This window comes from Anabrus simplex, chromosome 9 (assembly GCF_040414725.1).
Source record: "Anabrus simplex isolate iqAnaSimp1 chromosome 9, ASM4041472v1, whole genome shotgun sequence".
In the NCBI taxonomy this organism is placed as follows: domain Eukaryota; kingdom Metazoa; phylum Arthropoda; class Insecta; order Orthoptera; family Tettigoniidae; genus Anabrus; species Anabrus simplex.
Genome location: NC_090273.1, coordinates 157,979,363 through 158,002,898, shown reverse-complemented (window position 1 = coordinate 158,002,898; position 23,536 = coordinate 157,979,363). Strand labels below are relative to the sequence as shown.

General features: G+C 38.3%; 1 protein-coding gene across 1 annotated transcript in view; it reads left to right on the top strand.

Annotated features, from left to right (window-relative positions):
- Positions 1–20,082, top strand: part of LOC136880920 (limbic system-associated membrane protein) — a 40,993-nt gene extending 20,911 nt beyond the window's left edge. Inside the window, exons 4-8 of the mRNA XM_068229182.1 lie at positions 345–476; positions 6,003–6,149; positions 10,030–10,220; positions 14,031–14,316; positions 18,002–20,082. Of these exons, the coding sequence (XP_068085283.1) occupies positions 345–476; positions 6,003–6,149; positions 10,030–10,220; positions 14,031–14,316; positions 18,002–18,225 (980 nt within the window). The 3' untranslated portion in view covers positions 18,226–20,082. The remainder of the gene's footprint in view (positions 1–344; positions 477–6,002; positions 6,150–10,029; positions 10,221–14,030; positions 14,317–18,001) is intronic.
- Positions 20,083–23,536: the final 3,454 nt, after the last annotated feature.

Sequence of the window (23,536 nt, the reverse complement as noted above, 5' to 3'; positions counted from 1 at the left end):
TGTACACTTTATCCTTTGTTGGCAGCCCATACATATGGGAAGCTGATGGTTTTAATCAATCATATTTCTCTCTGCTCCTATAAACGTAGTGACGGTCCTGCACAGAGCCGACCCATGAGAGGGTACCCATGCAATATATGGCTACAACATTGGCTCAGCATACAGAGTGATTATGGAATTCATGTTGCTCCAAAGACCTTTCAGGGAGCGGCCTTAGAATAAACAGAGATGTGGATCTAGCATACGAGTGCAACCCTGGATTGTTGTGTCAAAACATACCCAACATCCCAGAGCAAAGGCTAATTAAATTCTGCTATGTTAATTTCTTCTTCTTAATTTTTCAGTTCCCACATCTTTTAATGAAACACCAGAAGTCCAAGAATCAGAGCTGGGACAGAACATGACACTGCGCTGCTATGCTCAAGGAGACCCCAAACCAAGTATCATGTGGCACTTCAATGGCAAGCCAGTGGATGGTAAGTATTTGAACTTCGACTTTTATCTGTCCAGTAGTGTGGTGTGGGAGTTTTGTGGGTGTTGCCAGTTTAAGGAGAGGATCAAGCTGTTTCAAGCATTCTACTAACGTTTTAAGGGGGGCAAAAAATACTTCTTTCCAAATACAATATCCAGTGTAGAGAATTACATGAAGAATAAGAGAATTTTAATAATAATAAATGCATCGGCCCCGTGGTGTAGGCGTAACATGCCTACCTCTTACCCGGTCAGGTCAGGGATTTTGACCTGTATCTGAGGGTTGGTTTGACGTTCACTCAGCCTATATGATTACAGTTGAGGGGCTATGTGACAATGAAACAGAGGCCCCAGTCTAGGAAGCCAAGATTCATTGTGCTGTCCTCATGACATCTTGTAATCTGGAGGCCTTCAGGCTCAGCAGCGGTCGGTTGGTAGACAAAGGCCTTTGGGGCTGTTACACCATGGGTTTTGGTTTGGAATAATACATTTGGAAAAAATTACTTGAAAGCACTGTATTTGAGGATCAGTCAGAAGTTGTGTTGCACCCACTTATTCTTCAATTCAATTCATCATTTCTTGTCACAGTTTCATTGATTTTGATGTTGATTTTAATAATAATAATGTTATTTGCTTTACGTCCCACTAACTACTTTTTAAGGTCTTCGGAGACGCCGAGGTGCCGGAATTTAGTCCCGCAGGAGTTCTTTAACGTGCCAGTAAATCTACCAACACGGGGCTGTCGTATTTGAGCACCTTCAAATACACCGGACTGAGCCAGGATCGAACCTGCCAAGTTGGGGTTAGAAGGCCAGCACCTTAACCGTCTGAGCCACTCAGCCCAGCAGATGTTGATTTTTAACTGCCTTGCTTAATGAGAAGTCTAATCTTATTTTTCCAAAATGAACAAGGAAAACAATGGATGCAACATGGAAACTATCCATATTCTTGATTCATTTTAAAATATAAACACTGGCAGCAAAAGAGTCTTGATAATTTTTCATGGTTATTCTGAATATCATGCTACATTAAATTGTCTGTCAAAACCTCGATGTGATTTAAGTAAGTAAGTGATTTGTCTTTATTCATGGTGAAGTTAGGGCTGAAGGCCCTCTCTTACAATTAACCACAACATTTAAAATAATGAACAGACAAATAATTTTTTTAAATACAACAAATACTTAAAAAAATAATATAGTGCTAATAGCAAATATGGAGATGATAATAATAAAAGAAATAACTAGAGAATGTACAACATGACAATATAAATGAATATGATAATAATTATAACTAACACTAGTAAAGTAGGAAGCAGACAAGCCAATGAATGAAGCTATATTGGCAGAAGATCAAAGCCAGGGGAGGGAAAAGATGATACAGGATACCGTAGTTGTTACTCCATGGTCCATAGTGACCAAAATCAAACACAAGAAGAAGTTATATTAAAAGAAGGAAACACAGTAAAAACTTATAACTGGCAAATACTTTTCTAATTTTTATGAAAATCTGCTCATTTTCACACTCATTCACACTTCACCCATTGAACAAGTTAGCTAGAAGTGATTTCAGCAATCCACCTTAAATTTCCTATGAGAACACAAATCCCTAATAGTAGCATAGGAGAGGTTGTAAGTCCTGGAGTCACTGAGAGATATTAAACAGGAGCCAGATCATGGTTATGATAGGAGGAGAGGTAATTAAAGTTTGATGAGAGGCAATCCAGTACACCTGATACACCTGAGTTTAGAACTTCATGCAGAAGGGACAACATGTGGAGACTGCGACACTCATGAACATGAAGCCATGACAACTCCCTATAATAAGGTGAAATGTGATAATCATGTCGCAGCTTAAATATGAATCGAATACAGGTGTTTAAACTCCATTCAAGCATCTTCTTACTGTCTTGAGATATGTCCGTAAGTACAGTGTTGCAGTAGTCTAAAACTGATAAGATTAGGGATTTTACCGGTTGTATTTTAAGATGTTTTGCGAATACAGTAGAGTAGGTTTGAGAGGAAAAAGGGATTTCCACACTTAAGGCATGTATTTTTTGCTTGCTCAGTCCAATTTAGCGTCTTAGTTATTATAACACCCAAATTTTTTACTGGCGTACAATAGGGCATGGCAGTATTATTTAAAATAATTGGGGGTTCATGTCTACTTTTTAAAAAGTTAAGGTTTCTTTGGGTACCAAATATTATAGTCTGAATTTTGTTAGGATTTATTAACAAACTGTTATTTTAGCATAGTTATTCAGTCGTCGTAAGTCAAAATTTGCTCTGTCAGTGGCTATATCTATGTCTTGTGGATATGAGTGATAATGAATCTGAAGATCATCTGCATAGATGTGGTACTTGCTATATTTCAATGCGTCCCCTGTGTCGTTCACACTAACAACAAATAAAAGTGGGCCCAAAACCGACCACTGTGGGACGTCTATTGACTTACGCCATCCTGAGTACACTGTTACCACTGATACTCGTTGCTGACCGTCAGTAAGGTAGGAGCTAAAATATTTAAGAGATGTCCCATTAAAGTTGAGACTATGGAGTTTGAGCAGTAGTAAACCAGGGCTAACTGTGTCAAAGGCACTGCTTAGGTCTGGTAGTGTTGCTACAATCACATATCGTTGATCTATTGCATGTCTGATATCGTCCGTAAGTCGCAGTAGTGCTGTTGCAGTACTATGTCCTTTTTTAAAGCCGGATTGAAAAGGGTCAAGGAGGGAATTCTAGATCATGTATACAGTGATTTGTGCATGAATCAGACATTCGAGTGCTTTGGCGAGGGGTGGTAGGATGGACACAGGGCAGTAATATGATGGAGAATCCAAGGTAGTGTTTTTCAGGATTGGCCTTATTGGTGCTTCTTTCCAAACGGTTACATCAGCCTGATAGAGTACAGCACACATTTAGCATAATTTGCACTAATGGTACGGAAAGAGAACAGGTCACACTCGGTACAGCATGCAGTGTTTGTGGGATTAGTCGGTAATGGAAATGGTCCGATTTTTGACTGAGAAAAGTAATAATTTAAACGTATCTAGAGATATGTACTCTTCTACAGCTTTGCCGATGCCCAAAGATCGTAGCTTCTTCCAGGTTTGGTTTAAATTATCATTTCCCACTAACTGTTGAAAGTAGTGGCATTTACTGTTTCTAATTAGCTGTTTAATTTTGTTCCTCAGTTTCCTATATTGCTCAAAGTCATCCTTGTCACGTGTTCGTCTGAACTGTATGTACCAATGGTCATGGCTGGCCATAGCAGATCTTATCTCGGTCGTCAGCCATGGGGAAGTGGGGGCAAGTAAATCTTACCTGCCTCTCCGGAGCATGTTTGTCATACAAGTTCAGCACTAATGAGTTGAATCTGTTAACTTTTGAGTCAGTGTCATGAAGATTACATATGTCATCCCACAGAAAGTTATATGCATCACTGCATAGGTCATTTAATTCAATATGTTTTATGTCTCTTAAAATAATGTAGCGTGCTTTATACTTCAGTCCTCAGATAAAGTAACTTAAGTACAGTAAGTCATGAGTTGAACTCCCAGAAGCTGGGATCTCTCCATGCTTAATGACTTTCTGGGGTTGATTTGCAATTATAAGGTCAATTAATACCATGTGAGTCGAGTGGTCAGGGTAGTTGACATGGTTCGTAGCGTTAAGTGGTAGGATTTCCATACTCAGAGCATGGAACAAGTGACACAATTTATCCAATTCACTAGTTTGTTTTAACAAGTCAATACTAAAGTCACCCATGACTATGACATCTTCGTAGACCAAGATAAGATCTGTTAAAGCTGCTTCGAAGTCCTCCATTTATCTAATGTTAGGTGGCTTATATACAATTCCTATTAATATTTTCTTATTACAGTCGAGTTCAACAAACATATACTCAGTTTGCAGGGGAAGGCTTGGGTCTGAGGTGCAGATAATCCTGCATTTTAAATCATTCCTGTAATAAAAGGCTAGTCCACCATCTTGTCTGTCAGTACAGTCATGTTGTAAGAGCAAGTATCCGTCAAGATTTACAGCACAAGATGGCAAATATCCACGTAACCAGCTTTCTGATATGATTCTGATTTTGAGGCTTTTAATTGAGAAGTTGGTCTGCCATTCTACATAAGATTACTTTTCTCACTAAATTTATGTGATTCTAAGGAATGGTTTCAAAGTGTAACATAGTCACGATCATAGGAGAATGCAGGGCATTTCAAAATGAATATTGGAGTCTCAATGCTCTGTAGTTAATATTATAAATAATACATCAAACGAATGAGCAATTCAAACAGTTCGTTCTACAAGTGTTCATTCCTGTGCTCATACTCTGGTTACTCTGTCTTCCATTAGAAAGCACTTTTGTATCTGTGCACTTGCACTGGTTCCTGTGTCTACTAGCTGGTACTGCTAGTAACAAAAATGGCAACTGGGAAACAGAAAGCTTTTTGTGTTTTACAGTTTGCAAGGACTGAATCTCTAGCTACAGGGCAACGTGCATTCCATATTAAGTTGCATTGTAATCCCCCAGTGATAATAACATCTGTAGATTGTATCACAAGTTTGAAGACACTGGCTGTCTTTGCAAAGGGAAGATTCTGGACGACCAACAAAGGAAGCACGTGACAGAGTCCTTCACGCGCAGCCCCAAGAAATCAGTTCGGAGGGCTTATCGTGAATTAGCAGTTCTGGTGACATCAGTGTGGAGTTTTAAGGAACAACAGTTACTCCAGACACACTGAGCAAGATATGTGCCGTGTGACAAATGATGCTCATATTGAACACTTGTAAGACAAACTGTTTGAGTTGCTCTTTTGCTTGATATATTACTTACAAATATAACTCAATGTAATAAACACTACAGAGTCATAGATATTCATTTTGAAATGTCCTGTACACCTGTCGATTCAAAAGCCATGCTTGGAGGGTGTAGGGAAAGGAAGAAAAGCCCTGCCTTTGTATTTAACTGGCAAATAATGCACAACATCAAGTGTGTCACACTCTCGCCATGGCACTGACAGACAACCTGGGCAAGTTTGCCATTGAAGTGCTGTGAGCAACATGTGGCGTAAATAGGAAACACTGAAGATGTTTTGTGTATGTCTTACGAATCAGTTCAATTGCTTGGTGCTAGATGACAGTCACATCTTTTGTGACATGTGTTGTGGGAATTTGGTGGATTTATATTGTTGATAGAAAATACAAAATTTATAATCAGGAATTTTTATTTTTCTGTATGTTGCCAGCAGCAACACCGGCAATGTAGATGTACAAATATCTTTAATTCTCAAGTCTTTGCAATTTTTATCTGATGAAATTCAAAATCCACAAGAAAGTATACAGATATCTCACTGTAGATACCCAATTTTTCAAGACAACTCAGTCTGTAACTTTTGGAACCATCTGGTGCATGAAAATACTTGTCCAAAAGTCCAGTTTAGTTAGTATCATGTTTTTTTAAAGAAAGCATAATCTAATGAAGCGATTATTCTACCAACCATCCAGTTACAACATCTTTTCTACTTCCAGATAATGACAAGTACAAGATCCTAGATAATGGCCTCTTGATCCATAAGGTTACTGTGGAAGACAGTGGTGTATATGAATGCCGTGCCTACCAGATAGCAACCTCCACATCCATGATTAAGGAGTTCAAAATCACCGTCCGTATACAACGTAAGTATTATTGCATTCAATCTAATTGCATGTAACATGGTGACTCCTATAACTGATCTATAGTGGACTGGATGGTGGATATCACTTGTAAGGGCAGTATCCAACTTAAGTCAGATAACATTTCATATGAAGTAAGTTTAAACTGAACTCCAATTGCACCTTACTTTGTAGTTACACTTCTAATCCACAGATGATACCCAGTTTGCAAGCTACTCATGCTTCCTTAAAAAAAAAAAAGAAATGTTACCGGTACCCTTGCGATATATCTTGTTAACTCAAAGATATGTCCCAGCTGATCAAACTTCACAGCTGTGCAGTATGCTCTTCTTTTGTTTACATGAACAATCCCTCTTGACATATTATTGTACCAATTGTAGCCATTATTGCCATTATGGAACTGTGGTCCTTTGATCTGCTGTAAAGAGAAAATAAATGAAACCTTTTAATATTCCATACATGGAAAGGAGATACCAATTTTAGATCAATGTCTATAATGAGAAATGTAACCCCCCTGTTCCTGTTAAAAGATTGGAAACAGAATTATCTAACAATAATGCATTTGAGCACAAGATTTAACTCATTCCTATTGAATTGCAAATGCATGAGAGGTCTGTGAACTCTGATTTGTTTTTGAGTTAAGAAATATCTTTTGTAAATTCTGCACTATCTTAAAGTTTGAGACCAAGCAAATTGGCCGTGAAGTTAGGGTTGCATAGCTGTGAGCCTGCATTTGGAAGATGGAGGGTTTGCATCTCACCATCAGCAGCCGTGAAGATGATTTCCCATTTTCACACCAGACAAATGCTGGGGTTGTACAGTACCTTTATTAAGGCCACAGCTGCTTCCTTCACAATCCTAATCCTTTCCCAGGCTTTCATCGCCAAAATCCTGTAATGAGTTAGTGCAACTTTAAACCACTAGGAAAAATAATTAAAATTCAAGAGAAATTGAGAGCAAAAACAGATTTTATCTTCTCTGTTAAGATGACAATGGAAAAACACTGGGAGAAGGGATTAGATATCATCTTTGTCTTTGTGGATATAAAAAAGGTATATGGCAGCTTGCCAAGAGACAAGATATGGGAATCTCTGAAAGAAAGGAATGTGCCAGTATATCTTAGCAACAAGGTAGAAATGTTGTACAACCACTGCCAGAGCTGTATCCAGATAGGAGATGGTTATTCTGACTGGTTGACTACAAATAAAGGAGTTTAACAGGGCAGCACTTTGTCACCTCTCCTGTTCATTATGGTGATGGATGAAGTAATGAAGATAGTGAAGTATGAAACTAATGAGGACTTCAACGCATTAATCTTCGCAGATGATGTAGTGATTTGAGGAGGAACAGGAGAAGAAGTTCAACAGAAATTTAGGACCAGCAGTTTGGCCTAAAAATCAGCCATACAAAATCAGTAGTGATGCCAGTCAGCAGGCAAGCCCTACAGGTTGAGATCCAACTGGATGACGAGAAACTAGAAAACATTAACCATTTCCAAAATCTTGGTAGTATTGTAACTAGTGACGCAAAGTCCTCTGGTGAAATCACTAACAGAATCCAAAAAGGAGTACATTTTTATCACCGAGTTAGGTCTCTTCTATGGGATAACCACATTCCTTTCAATACAAAGAGAATCCTTTATCAGGTATATTTCGCGCCAATAACTACACATGCCCTTGAAACCTGTACGATCAACTGTAGAGAAAGTAGCAGACTTCAAGCTGAGGTCATTGCTAAAGAAAACAAGAAGAGATAAGAAGATCCATCATAATACACAAGTAAAGCAGTCGCTAAATGAAAATATAAGAACATCAAGACTCAAATGTTATGGCCTTGTAAAATCAAAATGAGAACAGTAAGAAAATGGCTAGAAAAGGAACTGGAAGGCAAAAGACCTAGAGGCAGACCAAAGAAATGGTGAATCAGTCAAGTAAAGCAGGACCTGGAAGGAAGAAGAGTGAAATGGCTCCAAATTGAGAAGGAAGAAATTTACCTGGATAGACAAAGATGGAGAGTGCTCTTGTACCACACGCGGGCAACTGGAGACAGTTAAAGGGTAATGATGATGATGATGTACCACTTATTTCTCCTTCAAGAATATATGTGTGCATTTCAATTTATGAAACTCTAGTACTTTCTTCTTGCTGCCCAAATGGACTTGCAACTTATAAATTTCATAGTTGATTCCACAATGACATTTAAATATGCAAAAATTAATGCTTAAAAACAATTTATTAAAAAGTTTCAAACTATTCAATACTTAAAATTGACCATTTAATAATTAAAAAGTCATACCTAAAACTAGAACATGTTTCGGCCTTCTTCTGCCCATCCTCTGCTGGATTCTGTTAAATTGTTATCTTAATCACATTACAGTGATGTGTTAAACACATGATACACACACTGAAGCATTTTTGTTTTAAATAAGCAAGTAACAATCACACATTTTCATAAATTAGTGGCCTTCACTTAAATTAAAAACTTGCTGTAATACAGACAGTTATATGGGAATTTGGAATCAAGGTCTCTCTCTAATGCCACAACATAAAAATCTGTCTGAAGATTACTGTGCTAGACAAAAGTCAAAACAGCACAATACTGATTGAAAATGGCAGTCACTATCAGAATCTCAGTGGAAGAATTAAGAATGTAAAATTAAGAGGGGAATTCCTCAAATCAGTATTATTGGACCTTTATGTTTTTATATATATATAAATGATATGATTAAAGAGGTAGAATCAGAGATAAGGCTTTTTTCAGATGATATTATTCTGTACATGGTAATAAATAAGTTACAAGATTGTGAACAACTGCAAAATGACCTTGATAATGTTGTAAAATGGACAGTAGGCAATGTTATGATGATAAATGGGTTTAAAAGTCAGGTTGGGAGTTTCACAAATAGGGAAAGTCCTTTCAGTTTTAATTACTGCATTGATGGGTTGGAAGTTCCTTTTGGGGATCATTGTAAGTACCTATGTGTTAATATAAGGAAAGATCTTCATTGGGGTAATCACATAAATGGGATTGTTATTAAAGGATACAGATCTCTGCAGATGGTTATGAGGGTATTTAGGGGTTGTAGCAAGGATGAAAAGGAGAGGGCATATAAGTCTCTGGTAAGACCCCAACTAGAGTATGGTTCCAGTGTACGGAACTCTCACCACGTTACTTGACTCAAAAACTGGAAAAAATCCAAGGAAAAGTAGGTCGATTTGTTCTAGATGATTTCCAACAAAAGAGTAGCGTTCCAAAAATGTTGCAAAGTTTGGGCTGGGAAGACTTGGGAGAAAGGAGACGAGTTGCTCGACTAAGTGGTATGTAATACCAATATAGTTGGTCCGTTATCGGACATTATAAATTTTCCAACTATATTGGTATTATAAATTTGCTCATTCGGAACAGGTTCTTTATGGGAATCGACATCTTTATCATAAGTGGTATGTTCTGAGCTGTTGTGGTAAAAATAGGAAAGATCACAATATGAAGATAAAGTTGGAATTCAAGAGGACAAATTGGGGCAAATATTTATTTATAAGAAGGGGAGTTAGGTATTAGAATAACTTACCAAGGGAAATGTTCAATAAATTTCCAATTTCTTTCAAATCATTTAAGAAAAGGCTAGGAAAACAACAGATAGGGAATCTGCAACCTGGGTGACTGCCCTAAATGCAGATCAGTAGTGACTGAATGAATGTCAAAACAGGTTTCAGAAGATAGCTCCCTTTAAAATAGCCATCACATCAAAATTGTTTTGTGTCTGCTACACTCATTCAGAGGGTGCAGGAATGATGGTAGTCACAGCTTCCACATTTGATATCATACTCTCTGTTGTTATTGACCCATGGATTTTAATTCTACAAGATATTTTTTCTTGTTACAGATAAACCAACATTCCAGACCAAAGAGGGCTTCAGTGATTTGGTGTACGGCTACGTTTCAGGAGTTGTGAACCTGACATGTCATGCCACTGCCGAACCTAAACCCAAGTTTGAATGGCTCAAGGATAACAAGCAGGTGGTAGAGAGTGACAGTATTGCTATCTTCGACGAGGATCATAGCAGCACACTAGAGGTATTTATTAAACTACCACCACCACCACTACTACTACTACTACTACTACTACTACTACTACTACTACTACTACTACTACTACTACTTCCATGCATCGTATCACGTCTCCCTCTCAGTCTGCAAATTCACATCTGTTTACAGCTGTTCCTTAAATCTATTTTACTGACTGAACTCATGCTCAGTCCTTGGATGTTGTCCAAGCACAATACTCTCCTCATTCCAGCTCACAGCAGCCATCCCCTCACCCCGGGATTATGCTAGCCAGAAATTATATTTTTCCCCTCCTACAAGTGGCGGAGATGCCCAGCTCTTTATCTGAACGGTCAGCCTTGAGACCTTCACTTCAGAGGGTTCCAGCTTCGATTCCTGGCTGGGTTGGGGATTTTAATCACATCTGATTATTTCTTCTGGCTCGGGGACTGGGTGTTTGTCCCAACACTCTCCTCACTCTCCTCTTCACTACCAACCACCACAGAAGAACCCAGTACTGAATACATCCCTCCATATATCCCCGTGTGTTTGGGGCAGTAGAGTAACATCCACTGTATCCCCTGTCTGTCGTAAGAGGCGACTAAATGGGGTCCAGGGGCTCAGAACTTGGGAGCGTGGGTTGGCGATCACAGGGCCCTTAGTTGAGCGCTGGCATTGCTTCCACTTACTTGTGTCAGGCTCCTCACTTTCATCTATCTATCCGACCTCTCTAGGTCAACTCTTGGTTTTTTCCGACCTAAGCGGTATTGGAGCATTCGAGGCTTAGGGAGTCTTTCATGTTCATACTGTTTGTGGTCCTTGTTTTTCTTTGGCCCATACCCTCATTTTTGAAGCGTCAGATCTCTTCCATTATTTCTCTCTGATTAGTGTTATATGTATTTTTTTTTTTAATTGGCTTTTACGTCGCACCAACACAGCTAGGTCTTATGGCGATGATGTGATAGGAAAGGGCTAGGAGTAGAAGGGACACGGCTGTGGCCTTAACGAAAGTACAGCACCATCCTTGTGTGAAAATGAACCACAGAAAACCATCTTCAGGACTGCCGACAGTGGGGTTCAAACCCACTATCTCCCAGATGCAAGCTCACATAACCTATAACTCTTTAAAACCATTATACCTATGAAAGGCACAAGGGATGATAGAAACACACAAAGAATAACTCCACTGTGGTCTCTTTTCTTATGATTTGTTCCTTATCAAATCATCAGTCACCACTGATCTGCATTTAGGATGACACTAGAAAGTATGGCTTTTTCTTAATAAACTTACTAGAAATTTTTTCAAGTGGGAACACAATGCCTTAAAAATGTCTTAAAATACATTATAGTGATAACGTGTGCAAATCTGTTGTAATCCGGACACATTTATGAGGGTGCAAGACATAGACAATATACAGATGCCATGTAAAAATGCTTGAAATCTTCCATCAAAGATGTCTCAGAAAGATCTCAAGAATTATCTTGCAGGATAAACATACAAATATCAGTGTTCTGGAAGCGGCTACAGTACAAACATGTAGGCAGTGATACCCCAACGTCAGCTCTGGTGGGCTGGACACGTAGTATGCATGCCGGATCACTGTGCCCCAAACCAACTACGGTAATCTACTCTGTCCTAAGGGACAGTAGCCACCATTTTTGAGGTCAGAGGAAGAGGTATGAGGAGTGTCTCCAACCCACCATGAGCCAGTGTAATATTCATACTGACAACTGGGAACATGCACATATACTATTTGAAGAACTGAAACATCATATCCTGAGGAAGAACAACTCAACGTTTATTTGTCGCCATTGCAGCAGTGTGTCCACATCATTAATTGCGTTGATCAGCCATCTGCAGACACATCATACCAGCTTGTGAGTGACTGGTTGTCAATGAATGAAGTGTTTTGCTATTTGCTTTACGTTGCACCGACACAGATACGTCTTATGGCGACGATGGGACAGGAAAGGCCTAGGAATGGGAAGGAAGCGGCCATGGCCTTAATTAAGGTACAGCCCCAGCATTTGCCTGCTGTGAAAATGGGAAACCATGGAAAACCATCTTCAGGGCTGCCGACAGTGGGATTCGAACCCACTATCTCCCAGATGTGAGCTCACAGCTGCGCGGAATGAAGTGTAGAGAATGTTCTGTTTCATAACAGTGTCTATGGCACTCACCTCAGAAATTTTAAAATTTGAAAATTGTTAGGTTTTCTAGGGTAAGGATTGAGAAGCTTGAACACTACCAGTTAAATACAGATCTATTTAATCTATTCATACTCTAAAAATAACAAAATATAATACTGTATCTGCATTTTAATTGATAAAAGATAATTTGAATGTATCAAGTATAGAGCATCGAGACTAAAAACCTGTATTAGAAAATTTGGTATCAACCCATCTCTACACTACCCCTGTGCTTTCTATTTATTCACATTCTAGGATCCAGGCAGCTGTGACATGAGTGTAGGATATTTTCTTAAACCCTTCATAATGGGCACTACTGATGGAAAATATATATTGTGGCATACATTACGCATTGTTATTAAAATCTCTTGCTTACTCTGTGATTCATTTTCATTAGAACTTGAAGGTTTTTAATATATTGGTCCATACATCCTGTTGTATAAAAAGAGTAACCATAAATGTGTCTATTGTGAGTTAACTATTAAATGCTACTGACATAATTTTGATGTATCTACAGTATAATAGTCAAAGGAGCATATTCACTTTTAAGGGTCCTAGATGCACACGTTTTTCAACTTTCTCTTCTTTTTTAAATCTACCTGCCTCCCCGATAATCTAGCATAATTATTACATACCAGGTAGGTTTGTCTTCGATAGCCAGCTGAAATTACTATGTGAAAATTAAAAGAAAATTTGAAAAGAACATTTTAGTATATACTGTATTATGAATAAAACTTACACAGGGTCGACCATCTGAATTACTGCAGCAGGTGATATTAATGTTGATACTTGCGCTAAAATGACAACCTCACTGAATGAGAGAGATTTTAATGAGAAAGAACCAAGTATGTGGAATCCCATCTTCCTCGCATCATATCTCTACCTTGGAAATATCTAAAAACAACAAAATATTCACAATCAAAACTCCATCTCCTCAAATTCAGCAGTTAGAGTTCTGTCTCATGGTTTGAGGTTAATGTCTTTTCATATGCCAGAATGCTGAAGATTCATTCACTTCTCTAAAAGAAGATAATTTGCATTAAACTGTTGAGATATGTTGGCACCATTGCATTGTTCTCGTAACCCATACCTTGTCCTAATTTCAGCCTTCTACTGTAAACGTTCTTGTTTTCTTAGTATCACTGTGGATGGCGACACGACTCAGAGTACAGCTGACTTAATGTCTCACTCTAGTTAACTCAGCATACATCTAGTTGGTCACACTCAGAGATTCACAGTTGAAACTCATGCGAATATTTGGAACAGTGCAGAGCTGTGCACATCAACACAATCACTTCACTGCAAGAAAGGTACTTTTCTTCGAAAGGTTCAGGAATCCTGGTCATGAGAATTTCAGTGTATTTTTCTTGTAAGGGAAGGCAACAAGATGGTGCAGTAACTGGTACCAATTTCAACTGTTGAAACATTTGCATTTTTTCAATATCACTGAGAAGGCAGATAGAAATAAGTTTTCTAACAGTGAAAGAATTACTGAAATTGGTTCAGTGGTTCCTGAGGTGACCCTCCATATACAAACTAACTAAATGACTAAATAAATAACTAACTACTATAACCTTCTCTATTTATAATAGATGACAGAATAGAGGCTATATTTAGTTTATCTAATTACTCATGCACTTTTGATTACAGCTGGTGCTGAACAACGATACGATGTTTGGTGATTATGTCTGCAAGGCCATCAATAAATTGGGAACGACAGAGAAAGTGTTAGTTCTGAAGGAGGGCAATCGTCCTGATCCTCCCATGGAAGTTGGAGACCTCCAAGCCACAGCAGACTCTGTCCAGATGAAGATCGTACCACCAGAAACAGGAGTACAACTACCTATCACAGGATTTAGAGTTCAGTATGTTCCAAAACAAAGTGACACTGCCAGTTGGGAAGAAGCAAAGTTTGCAGATTTCAACGTTGAGAGTGGTATAATATATTTAACTTAAATAATTTAGTATAAGTTTATCTCTTTCTGTGGTATATTATATTGGAAAATCTTTCTTTAGTCCATATAAAAGATTTATAATTTTCTAATCCCAGTGCTTTATACATGTCTCATAACATGTGCTTGTTTGAAGGGAAAGGGAAAAGTTGAAACTAGGGTAGAGAAAGTGAAATCTGTCTGCAAACGAATAAGGGTAGAAAATCTCCAGGATGAGAACATTAGACGGAAGTACATGGATATGATTAGTGAGAAGTTTCGAACAGTAGACAGTAAGCAGGTTCAGGATATAGAAAGTGAATGGGTGGCATACAGGGATGCTGTAGTAGAAACAGCAAGGGAATGCTGAGGAACAACTGTGTGTAAAGATGGGAAGAGACGAACATCTTGGTGGAATGATGAAGTGAGAGCAGCTTGTAAACGTAAAAAGAAGGCTTATCAGAAATGGCTCCAAACAAGGGCCGAGGCAGACAGGGAGTTGTACATGGATGAAAGAAACAGAGCGAAACAAATAGTTGTTGAATCCAAAAAGAAGTCCTGGGAAGATTTTGGTAACAACCTGGAAAGGCTAGGTCAAGCAGCAGGGAAACCTTTCTGGACAGTAATAAAGAATCTTAAGAAGGGAGGGAAGAAGGAAATGAACAGTGTTTTGAGTAATTCAGGTGAACTCATAATAGATCCCAGGGAATCACTGGAGAGGTGGTGGGAATATTTTGAACATCTTCTCAATGTAAAAGGAAATCATCCTGGTGGTGATGTGAACAGCCAAGCTCATGGAGAGGAGGAAAATGATGTTGGTGAAATTATGTTTGAGGAAGTGGAAAAGATGGTAAATAAACTCCATTGTCATAAGGCAGCAGGAATAGATAAAATTAGACCTGAAATGGTGAAGTATAGTGGGAAGGCAGGGATGAAATGGCTTCATAGAGTAGTAAAATTAGCATGGAGTGTTGGTAAGGTACCTTCAGATTGGGCAAAAGCAGTAATTGCACCAATCTATAAGCAAGGGAACAGGAAGGATTGCAACAACTATCGAGGTATCTCATTGATTAGTATACCAGGCAAAGTATTCACTGGCATCTTGGAAGGGAGAGTGCGATCAGTCGTTGAGAGGAAGCTGGATGAAAACCAGATTTTCAGTATGCGCCAGGTAATTGAAAAATGCTACGAGAGGAATAGGCAGTTGTGTTTATGTTTTGTAGATCTAGAGAAAGCATATGACAGGGTACCGAGGGAAAAGTTGTTCGCCATACTGGGCGACTATGGAATTAAAGGCAGATTATTAAAAGCAATCAAAGGCATTTATGTTGACAATCGGGCTTCAGTGAGAATTGATGGTAGAATGAGTTCTTGGTTCAGGGTACTTACAGGGATCTTTCACCTTTGCTGTTCGTAGTTTACATGGATCATCTGCTGAAAGGTATAAAATGGCAGGGAGGGATTCAGTTAGGTGGAAATGTAGTAAGCAGTCTGGCCTATGCTGATGATTTGGTCTTAATGGCAGATTGTGCCGAAAGCCTGCAGTCTAATATCTTGGAACTTGAAAATAGGTGCAATGAGTATGGTATGAAAATTAGCCTCTCAAAGACTAAATTGATGTCAGTAGGTCAGAAATTCAACAGAATTGAATGTCAAATTGGTGATACAAAGCTAGAACAGGTTGATAATTTCAAGTATTTAGGTTGTGTGTTCTCCCAGGATGGTAATATAGTAAGTGAGATTGAATCAAGGTGTCGTAAAGCTAATGCAGTGAGCTCGCAGCTGCGATCAACAGTATTCTGTAAGAAGGAAGTCAGCTCCCAGACGAAACTATCTTTACATCGGTCTGTTTTCAGACCAACTTTGCTTTACGGGAGCGAAAGCTGGGTGGACTCAGGATACCTTATTCATAAGTTAGAAGTAACAGACATGAAAGTAGGAAGAATGATTGTTGGTACAAACAGGTGGGAACAATGGCAGGAGGGTACTCGGAATGAGGAGATAAAGGCTAATTTAGGAATGAACTCGATGGATGAAGCTGTACGCATAAACCAGCTTTGGTGGTGGGGTCATGTGAGGCGAATGGAGGAGGATAGGTTACCTAGGAGAATAATGGACTCTGCTAGGGTAAAAGAAGTAGAGGTGGACCAAGACGACGATGGCTAGACTCGGTTTCTAACAATTTAAAGATAAGAGGTATAGAACTAAATGAGGCCACAACACTAGTTGCAAATCAAGGATTGTGGCGACGTTAAGTAAATTCACAGAGGCTTGCAGACTGAACGCTGAAAGGCATAACAGTCTATAATGATAATGTATGTATGTATGTATGTATGTATGTATGTATGTATGTATGTATGTATGTATGTATGTATGTATGTATGTATGTATGTATGTATGTATGTATGTATGTATGTATGTATGTATGTATGTATGTCTACATTATGTATATATCATAATGATTACAGGAAATGTCTTTTACTCTCTCTCAGATCATGTCTGTCTTTGAAAGGAAGCTCTGTATGAAAGGTGATCTGACTCAGAAATGCATGACCTTCTTTCGCAAACCTTGCTGTAAGCCTCTGATAGACCTCCAAACATCTCAACTTCAGATTTTTGGTCAAAAGGCGAGAGCTGTCACCATAACTGATTCCGACTTGTTCTGCAATTTCTGATACTGTCGCCCGTCGATCGTTGTCAATAATGACTTTAACCGCACGAATGTTTTCGTCTGTATTGCTGGACCAAGGATGGCGATGGTGTTGCTGATCTTCCACACATTCTCGTCCTTCCTTGAACTTTTTATGCCAGGCAAACACACGCTTCCTTGACAATGTTTGATCACCGAACTGTGCAGTCAATCTCTGGCAAATTTCCGATGCTGTAACTCCTTCACGAGCAAGAAATTTTATAATTATGCGTTGTGCAGTGGAGGGGTACACCTGTTGCTCCAACATTGTGAGCATTTCTGATAAAACGGCTGGAAATATCTAACAGCACACTCTCCCCACTCCTAATGGTCCCACCTAAGCATAGCAGAATTGCGAGGCCAGTCCTACCAACTGTTGATGCTCAGGAACAAAAATCCTGTAAATATTTGCTCGACCTTTGTATGTATGTATGTATGTATGTATGTATGTATGTATGTATGTATGTATGTATGTATGTATGTATGTATGTATGTATGTATGTATGTATGTATTATCGGCACACTTTATCTTGTTGCATTTGTGTACGGGAATGAGGAGTAAGGAGGGAGGGGAGCTGTCCTGGTTTCAGCAGTGCTGCCAAGTGAATGAAAATGAAATCTGAATTGAATCGAGAATATGATCGATCGATATCAAGTTTCTAAACCGTTATTATCTTAAGCCAACAACTGTGTCACATACACATTATATAACATTGTATAACATTTCTCGATGCGAATCTTGTTCCTAGCATGAATTCTATAGTTTGGCTTTGCTATGTAAACAACAACAGTACTAGTATGTAAAGTGTACGCCAGATGTCGCACAACGATGCTTAAGCGATTTATAGTCTGTGTTTCAAAGGTTACCAGTACGTATCTCGAAGATTGCTGAGGTCGACCAATTCAGTACTAGGGTGTAAATGCACCAAGATAAAGTGTACCGATAATATGTATGTATGTATGTATGTATGTAGTCAATAATATCACATCTCTATTTCTAGGTGAAGTCTATTCCCTGCAAGGTCTCAACCAGGACACAGACTATGCCATTCGAGTTCAGAGTCGTAATGCAGCAGGCTACAGTATGGCCAGCAAAGAGATGACGATCCGTACAGAGAAGATACAAGCACATTCTGTGACTAACTCATCCGCTATGATGTCGTCAATTCAAAGCAGCATCCTGATGCTAGTCATGAGTATCATATCAGTACGACAGTTTTTGTGAGCTGGACTCCCTCTGGTGTACTGAAAGAGTGAGAAACACACAGGACTTAAATATTAAACTGTGGCTTTCCAATATACTCCCATCAAGATGTTAAGTTATTAATATGAGTCATCCATGCTTGCTTGTGGGATGTGCCACACCTACATTACTGATTTTGGTGTAAATGGAAAAAAGGTTTAAGTTATTTTCTTGGTTGTTTTAAATGTTGCTCTATTGATACATCTTGTTTTAAAATATCATTGGTTCCAAATTTGATTAGTTTAAACAGAATTTTAACTACAGTAGAAGCCCGATGTAATGTTGTCGAAGGACATCTGTCTTGTTATAGCTTAACCGCAGTATATCTGTGGCACGATGGCGACTGGAGGATAGGAAAAACACATTACAACATAATGTACTGCTATAAGTAAATTACACCAATTAGAAATAAGAAAACTTACTTTACTCCAATGGAACAGTTGGTCTAATGGTCAGCTGTTAGTAATAAAAGTGTGCAAGTGCTGTTTTGTATTGTACTTGAGCGGTGCAATGAATGAACATGATTTGATTCACTCTGCCTCGCCATTGACAAAATTACTTTGTTTATATAGAGTATGGACTTTGTTGGCTGTCAAAGACTTCACTTCTTGCCTTGGCAGGAATTCTTAGGAATAGACATTTTTGTAAATAGCTCGGAAAATTATTTATTTTTGATTGCCTCTGTAAATCACTGGAATGCATTTCTACTGCTCCCAAGGCTAATCATATGGTATTATTTCCTTACATTAGAAATTTGAGCTGGCAACAGAAGTAAATGAGTGAAGACCAAAAGCCAAAACATAAACTTATTGAATCTCTACAATAAAAATTTCCCTAATAACACGCTCATTCTTTTTTGGGGGGATATACACTTCACTGAGTTATATCCGAATGCAAATCTGCAGTATATCAAACTTCTACTGTATTTAATACAACAATCATAGAACAGATACCCTTTAACAATTTGTTCTATCTTAATGGAGAATGGTACAAGCAGTAGTGTATTTGTGGCTACCCGTATAAGATTTTGTTTCATATTTATTCGATATATCTACCACCAGTGTCCTACTAGAGTTGTAAAGAACAGAATATTTCCATAAAGTACAGATAGCTTATTGGGACTCAGAGAAAAAGAAAATGTGTTAAAACGCTGAGCATTTGATGCACAGGACTTGATGCTAAAAGCTGTGTGATGCATCTAGCTCAGTTCAGTAATTTTCTCACTCCAATATACTGAACAGCTTTCTTAAAAACTCCACAATGTCTATGTTGGTTCTACAGATTATTTATTGCTGATTTCTTCCAGCATAACCCTTGTTAAAATAGTCAATGACAGTATGAAATTCTTATTTCCACTCCTTAATAGAGATATATTCCCATACACATTATTTGTCAACTCTAATAAGCATTAAGGATGAATTTTTAATAAATCTTAACTCTTCTGAAGTGGATTTTCATACTGTCACTGCATCAGAAATTAGAAATACCATACCCATATGTTTTATTAGTAGTACAATACACATAGAAAATGGTGATAAAATATTTTGGCTTGATGTTTGAGCAGTTGTATTGTAAGTGTTAAGGCCGTGATAGAGCTTCTCACTGAGTTTTCAACAAGTATTTAATGTTAAAATAAAAGTCAGTGTTATGAACTGAAATGTGCATAAAAACATTCTTGCACAATCTCGGGAAAGAAGGAAATAGTGCTTCAATGAATGATTTAATATTGGTGAAGGAAAGTGCTGAGTAACCTCATTCAGAAGTAAGGAACAACCAGATGCGCGTCAGGCCATATACAGAGAGGTAGGAACAGGACAGACATGATGACAGGTCAGAGTAGGGAGGCAAGGGCAATCTCATACACTCATACACTCATTCTCATACACTGGACTTCTGCTCATCAGCCCTAGTCCTTTCAGACCTGAAAGGAAACTGGAGGTACATCAAAAACTGACTAAAATGCTCTTTAATACATACATTTATACAGTAGTTTATTGTACAAAATAAAAACTAACCTCTGAAAAAAAGCACGCACACAGCTGTGCATGTCAGGACTTAATTCACTCCTTTAAAAAAAAATTTCAGCTCAGTACATGTGAATATACATATGTACATGATCAAATGTTCTATTTTACAGTGTGCCATGATTGAAATCTTTGTTCAAACAATTATACATCACATTTCATACATCTAGTTCTAGTTCTGCTTTGACAGTCCTTTTGGCGGCAGCACCCAGCACTCCCATATGCATTGCCTGTAGGGAAACCTAGCCTGCACCATTATACATATCAACATTCAAAACCTCATGGTATTACATACGATGTTGTATCTTCACAATTTACATTCACTAACCAACTTACACACTTGATGGATTACATTCTGAGAGCCTCCATGGCTCAGGTGGCAGCCCATCGGCCTCTCACCGCTGGGTTCCGTGGTTCAAATCCCAGTCACTCCGTGTGAGATTTGTGCTGGACAAAGCGGAGGTGGGACAGGTTTTTCTCCGGGTACTTTTGTTTTCCCTGTCATCTTTCATTCCACCAACACTCTCCAGTATCATTTCATCCGTCAGTCATTAATCATTGCCCCAGAGGAGTGCGATAGGCCTCAGCAGCCGGTACAATTCCTATCCTCGCTGCAAGACGGGGGCTTCATTCATTCCAACCCTGACCCAGTCACTGACTGGAAAACAGGTTGTAGGTTTTCATTTTCATTGATTACATCCTGCTATTCAGTAAAGCTTCTAGATTAATATGAATGCAATAAATAGATACTTACTTTTGGCATTACTGCTTCTCGCTATCTTGATGATCAACTGTATTTTTAAACTCTTCTTGCTGCACTTCCTGCACCCTGGCGGTCAAGTGCTAAATAAAACCAACTGGAGTGCATGCTACCTGTCCCACACAAGCACTGCAGTCCAGTCTAGTACCAAGAAAACATCAAATAGGCTCAGACATAAATAAAACACGAACCTGCACAATTGTGCATACACAGTCTGAAAGCACTAGTTTTTCTAGTTTCTCTCAGCCCTCAGTCCTTCCTAGCTTCATTAGGAGGGCAAGATTCGGCGTTCATTAAGGGGTCATCTTCAGTCGTGATGTGCAAAACATCTCTTGCCTTTTCCTGTGTTTGTCTGGCGTTCCTCCTACCCTGCACTTCCTGCATCAGGATTGAAGATCTGTCGAGACGGTCCCTCAATGAACGTCGAAACCCGCCTTCATGACAAGGCTGGGAAGCGGAGATGAACTCACTGGGGGCTGAGAAGAGATGGAATTTGTGAGGAGAAGATGCAGGTGTGTGAACGTGTGGAGATCATTTGGTATTTTCGTTCTAATTCTCCCTGTTCCCACCCGGGTCTGCCATTCTGTGTTCCGTTCAATGTTCCTATCTTTCTATGTATGAGTATATTCAGAAGTGAAAAACAATTAGTTTGTGAAATTAAAGAATTTTAAAAACTGTATTGAGTGGTTACTTAGGTATGAACTGTGATGTTGATGGGTTATGCGTTCTTTTAGAGAAATACTGTACCTTACATGTCTGACTACTCTCATATGCATGTTTTGTTCATTAACGTTTTGTGTAAGTACATATTATGATAATTATTATAAAAGTTTGCAGAAGATGTCATTTTCTTCGTTCTTTCACTAAATCAAACTAAAAATTGGTCAGTTGGGGCTTATAGTTCTTGCTGTGAGGACCATTTGTTATTGGGGTATGCAGTGGCAGAGTGCGTTTCTGGTTCTGTTAATATTGCATCCTCATTTGAAACTTTTGTATCATAAAGTACTGTAGTGCACCAATCTTCTTACATTCCAAGAATATTGTTTCAATATATCTAAGTAATGACTGTAAATGGTTAACTATCAAAGCTTAGTAATAGTTCGTTATCTCTTACTTGTAACAAAGTAAAAAAGTTAAACATAACCATGTTGTGTATATAGAGCAGAATATAAAAGAAAGAATGACTTATTTTGATATTGAATGTTAGCAGTTACTTTGCAGTCTGCAGTCTGTGTTATTCAGTTTCTTTCATAACTTTTATAACAAGAGAGAAAAATGATATCAAATATAATTAACAATTACTGCAGCAGTTTTGATCAAACTTTATGTCTAATTTTGTATCATTATTACTCTATCACCCTGTCTCACAAGAAGTTACACAATTTCTCGAGTGTCTCCAGAAAGATTCCAAACACTTCAGAGGAATGATATTGCTACTGATGGTCTTTAAGGCCAGTTCATATTACATCTGCTGTGCCGATCAAGTTCACGTCCAGGACCGTGGCATGCCAATTCGAGCAGGCTCCAGTTCTGCAAACCCACGCTGGTGTTTTCAACAAACAATTCAAGAAAAACAGCACTAGTTTTGGACAAGGAAGAAAAAGATATAAATGTGGATCTTGTTGATGGTTTGGATATATAAAACTTTTTTTTTTAATGAAAAGACAGTTTCACACTTTTAATGGAGAACCAGTAGATGACTAAAATGAAATTCCATCAATATTTTTGCATATCCCATTATGATTTTGTGCTCCTTTTGGTATATATGGAAGAACACTTTTGTTCCTGAATGTATCATTGTCTTCCATAACTGAACTTATTGATACCTAGCTGTCAGATGTTTCCACTAGCTGATCTTTCTCAAGCAATGCTGAGCCCTGCTCCTCCTAGATCATGCTAAAAGCCATGAGACAGTCGAAATATCTTGACTTGCAGGGCATGAAACGTCTAGTGGGAACACTTTCATTTACAATGCGTAGGGGTGATCTTGATCAGGTCTGGATCATGACTGCTTAGCACAGCTTAGCACATGTAACGTGAACCTACCTTTATGACCTACAATTTGAAACCTTATCATATGACTTCAGAATTTGTTACAGTACTGATCTTCATTAATTATTGTGGCTATTTTGAATACAGATGTGAACAAATAAATCACTTCAATCACATTAAAACAACACTAAAGTCATTTCTTAATGGACTTTAAAAATGGACTTTAGAACTTATTCATTACTTTCTTACACTAAACATTAAGAAAATATTATACAGTATTCCCTTCTTTAGCAAGAGATTAAGCAGAATTACGGTACTCATATACTGTATGCTACATCCCTGGGAGATCTAAACAAGAGTGCTGTATTTCACTGATTGACTGACAGCTAATTCTACATGTTATCGATAAGCTAAGAAGAAATTAATAATATCAGGCCAACATTACTTTCCAAATTCACTCTTCAGATTTTATACATATACAGGAATAGAACTTGAAATTTCAGAATACTTCACTGAA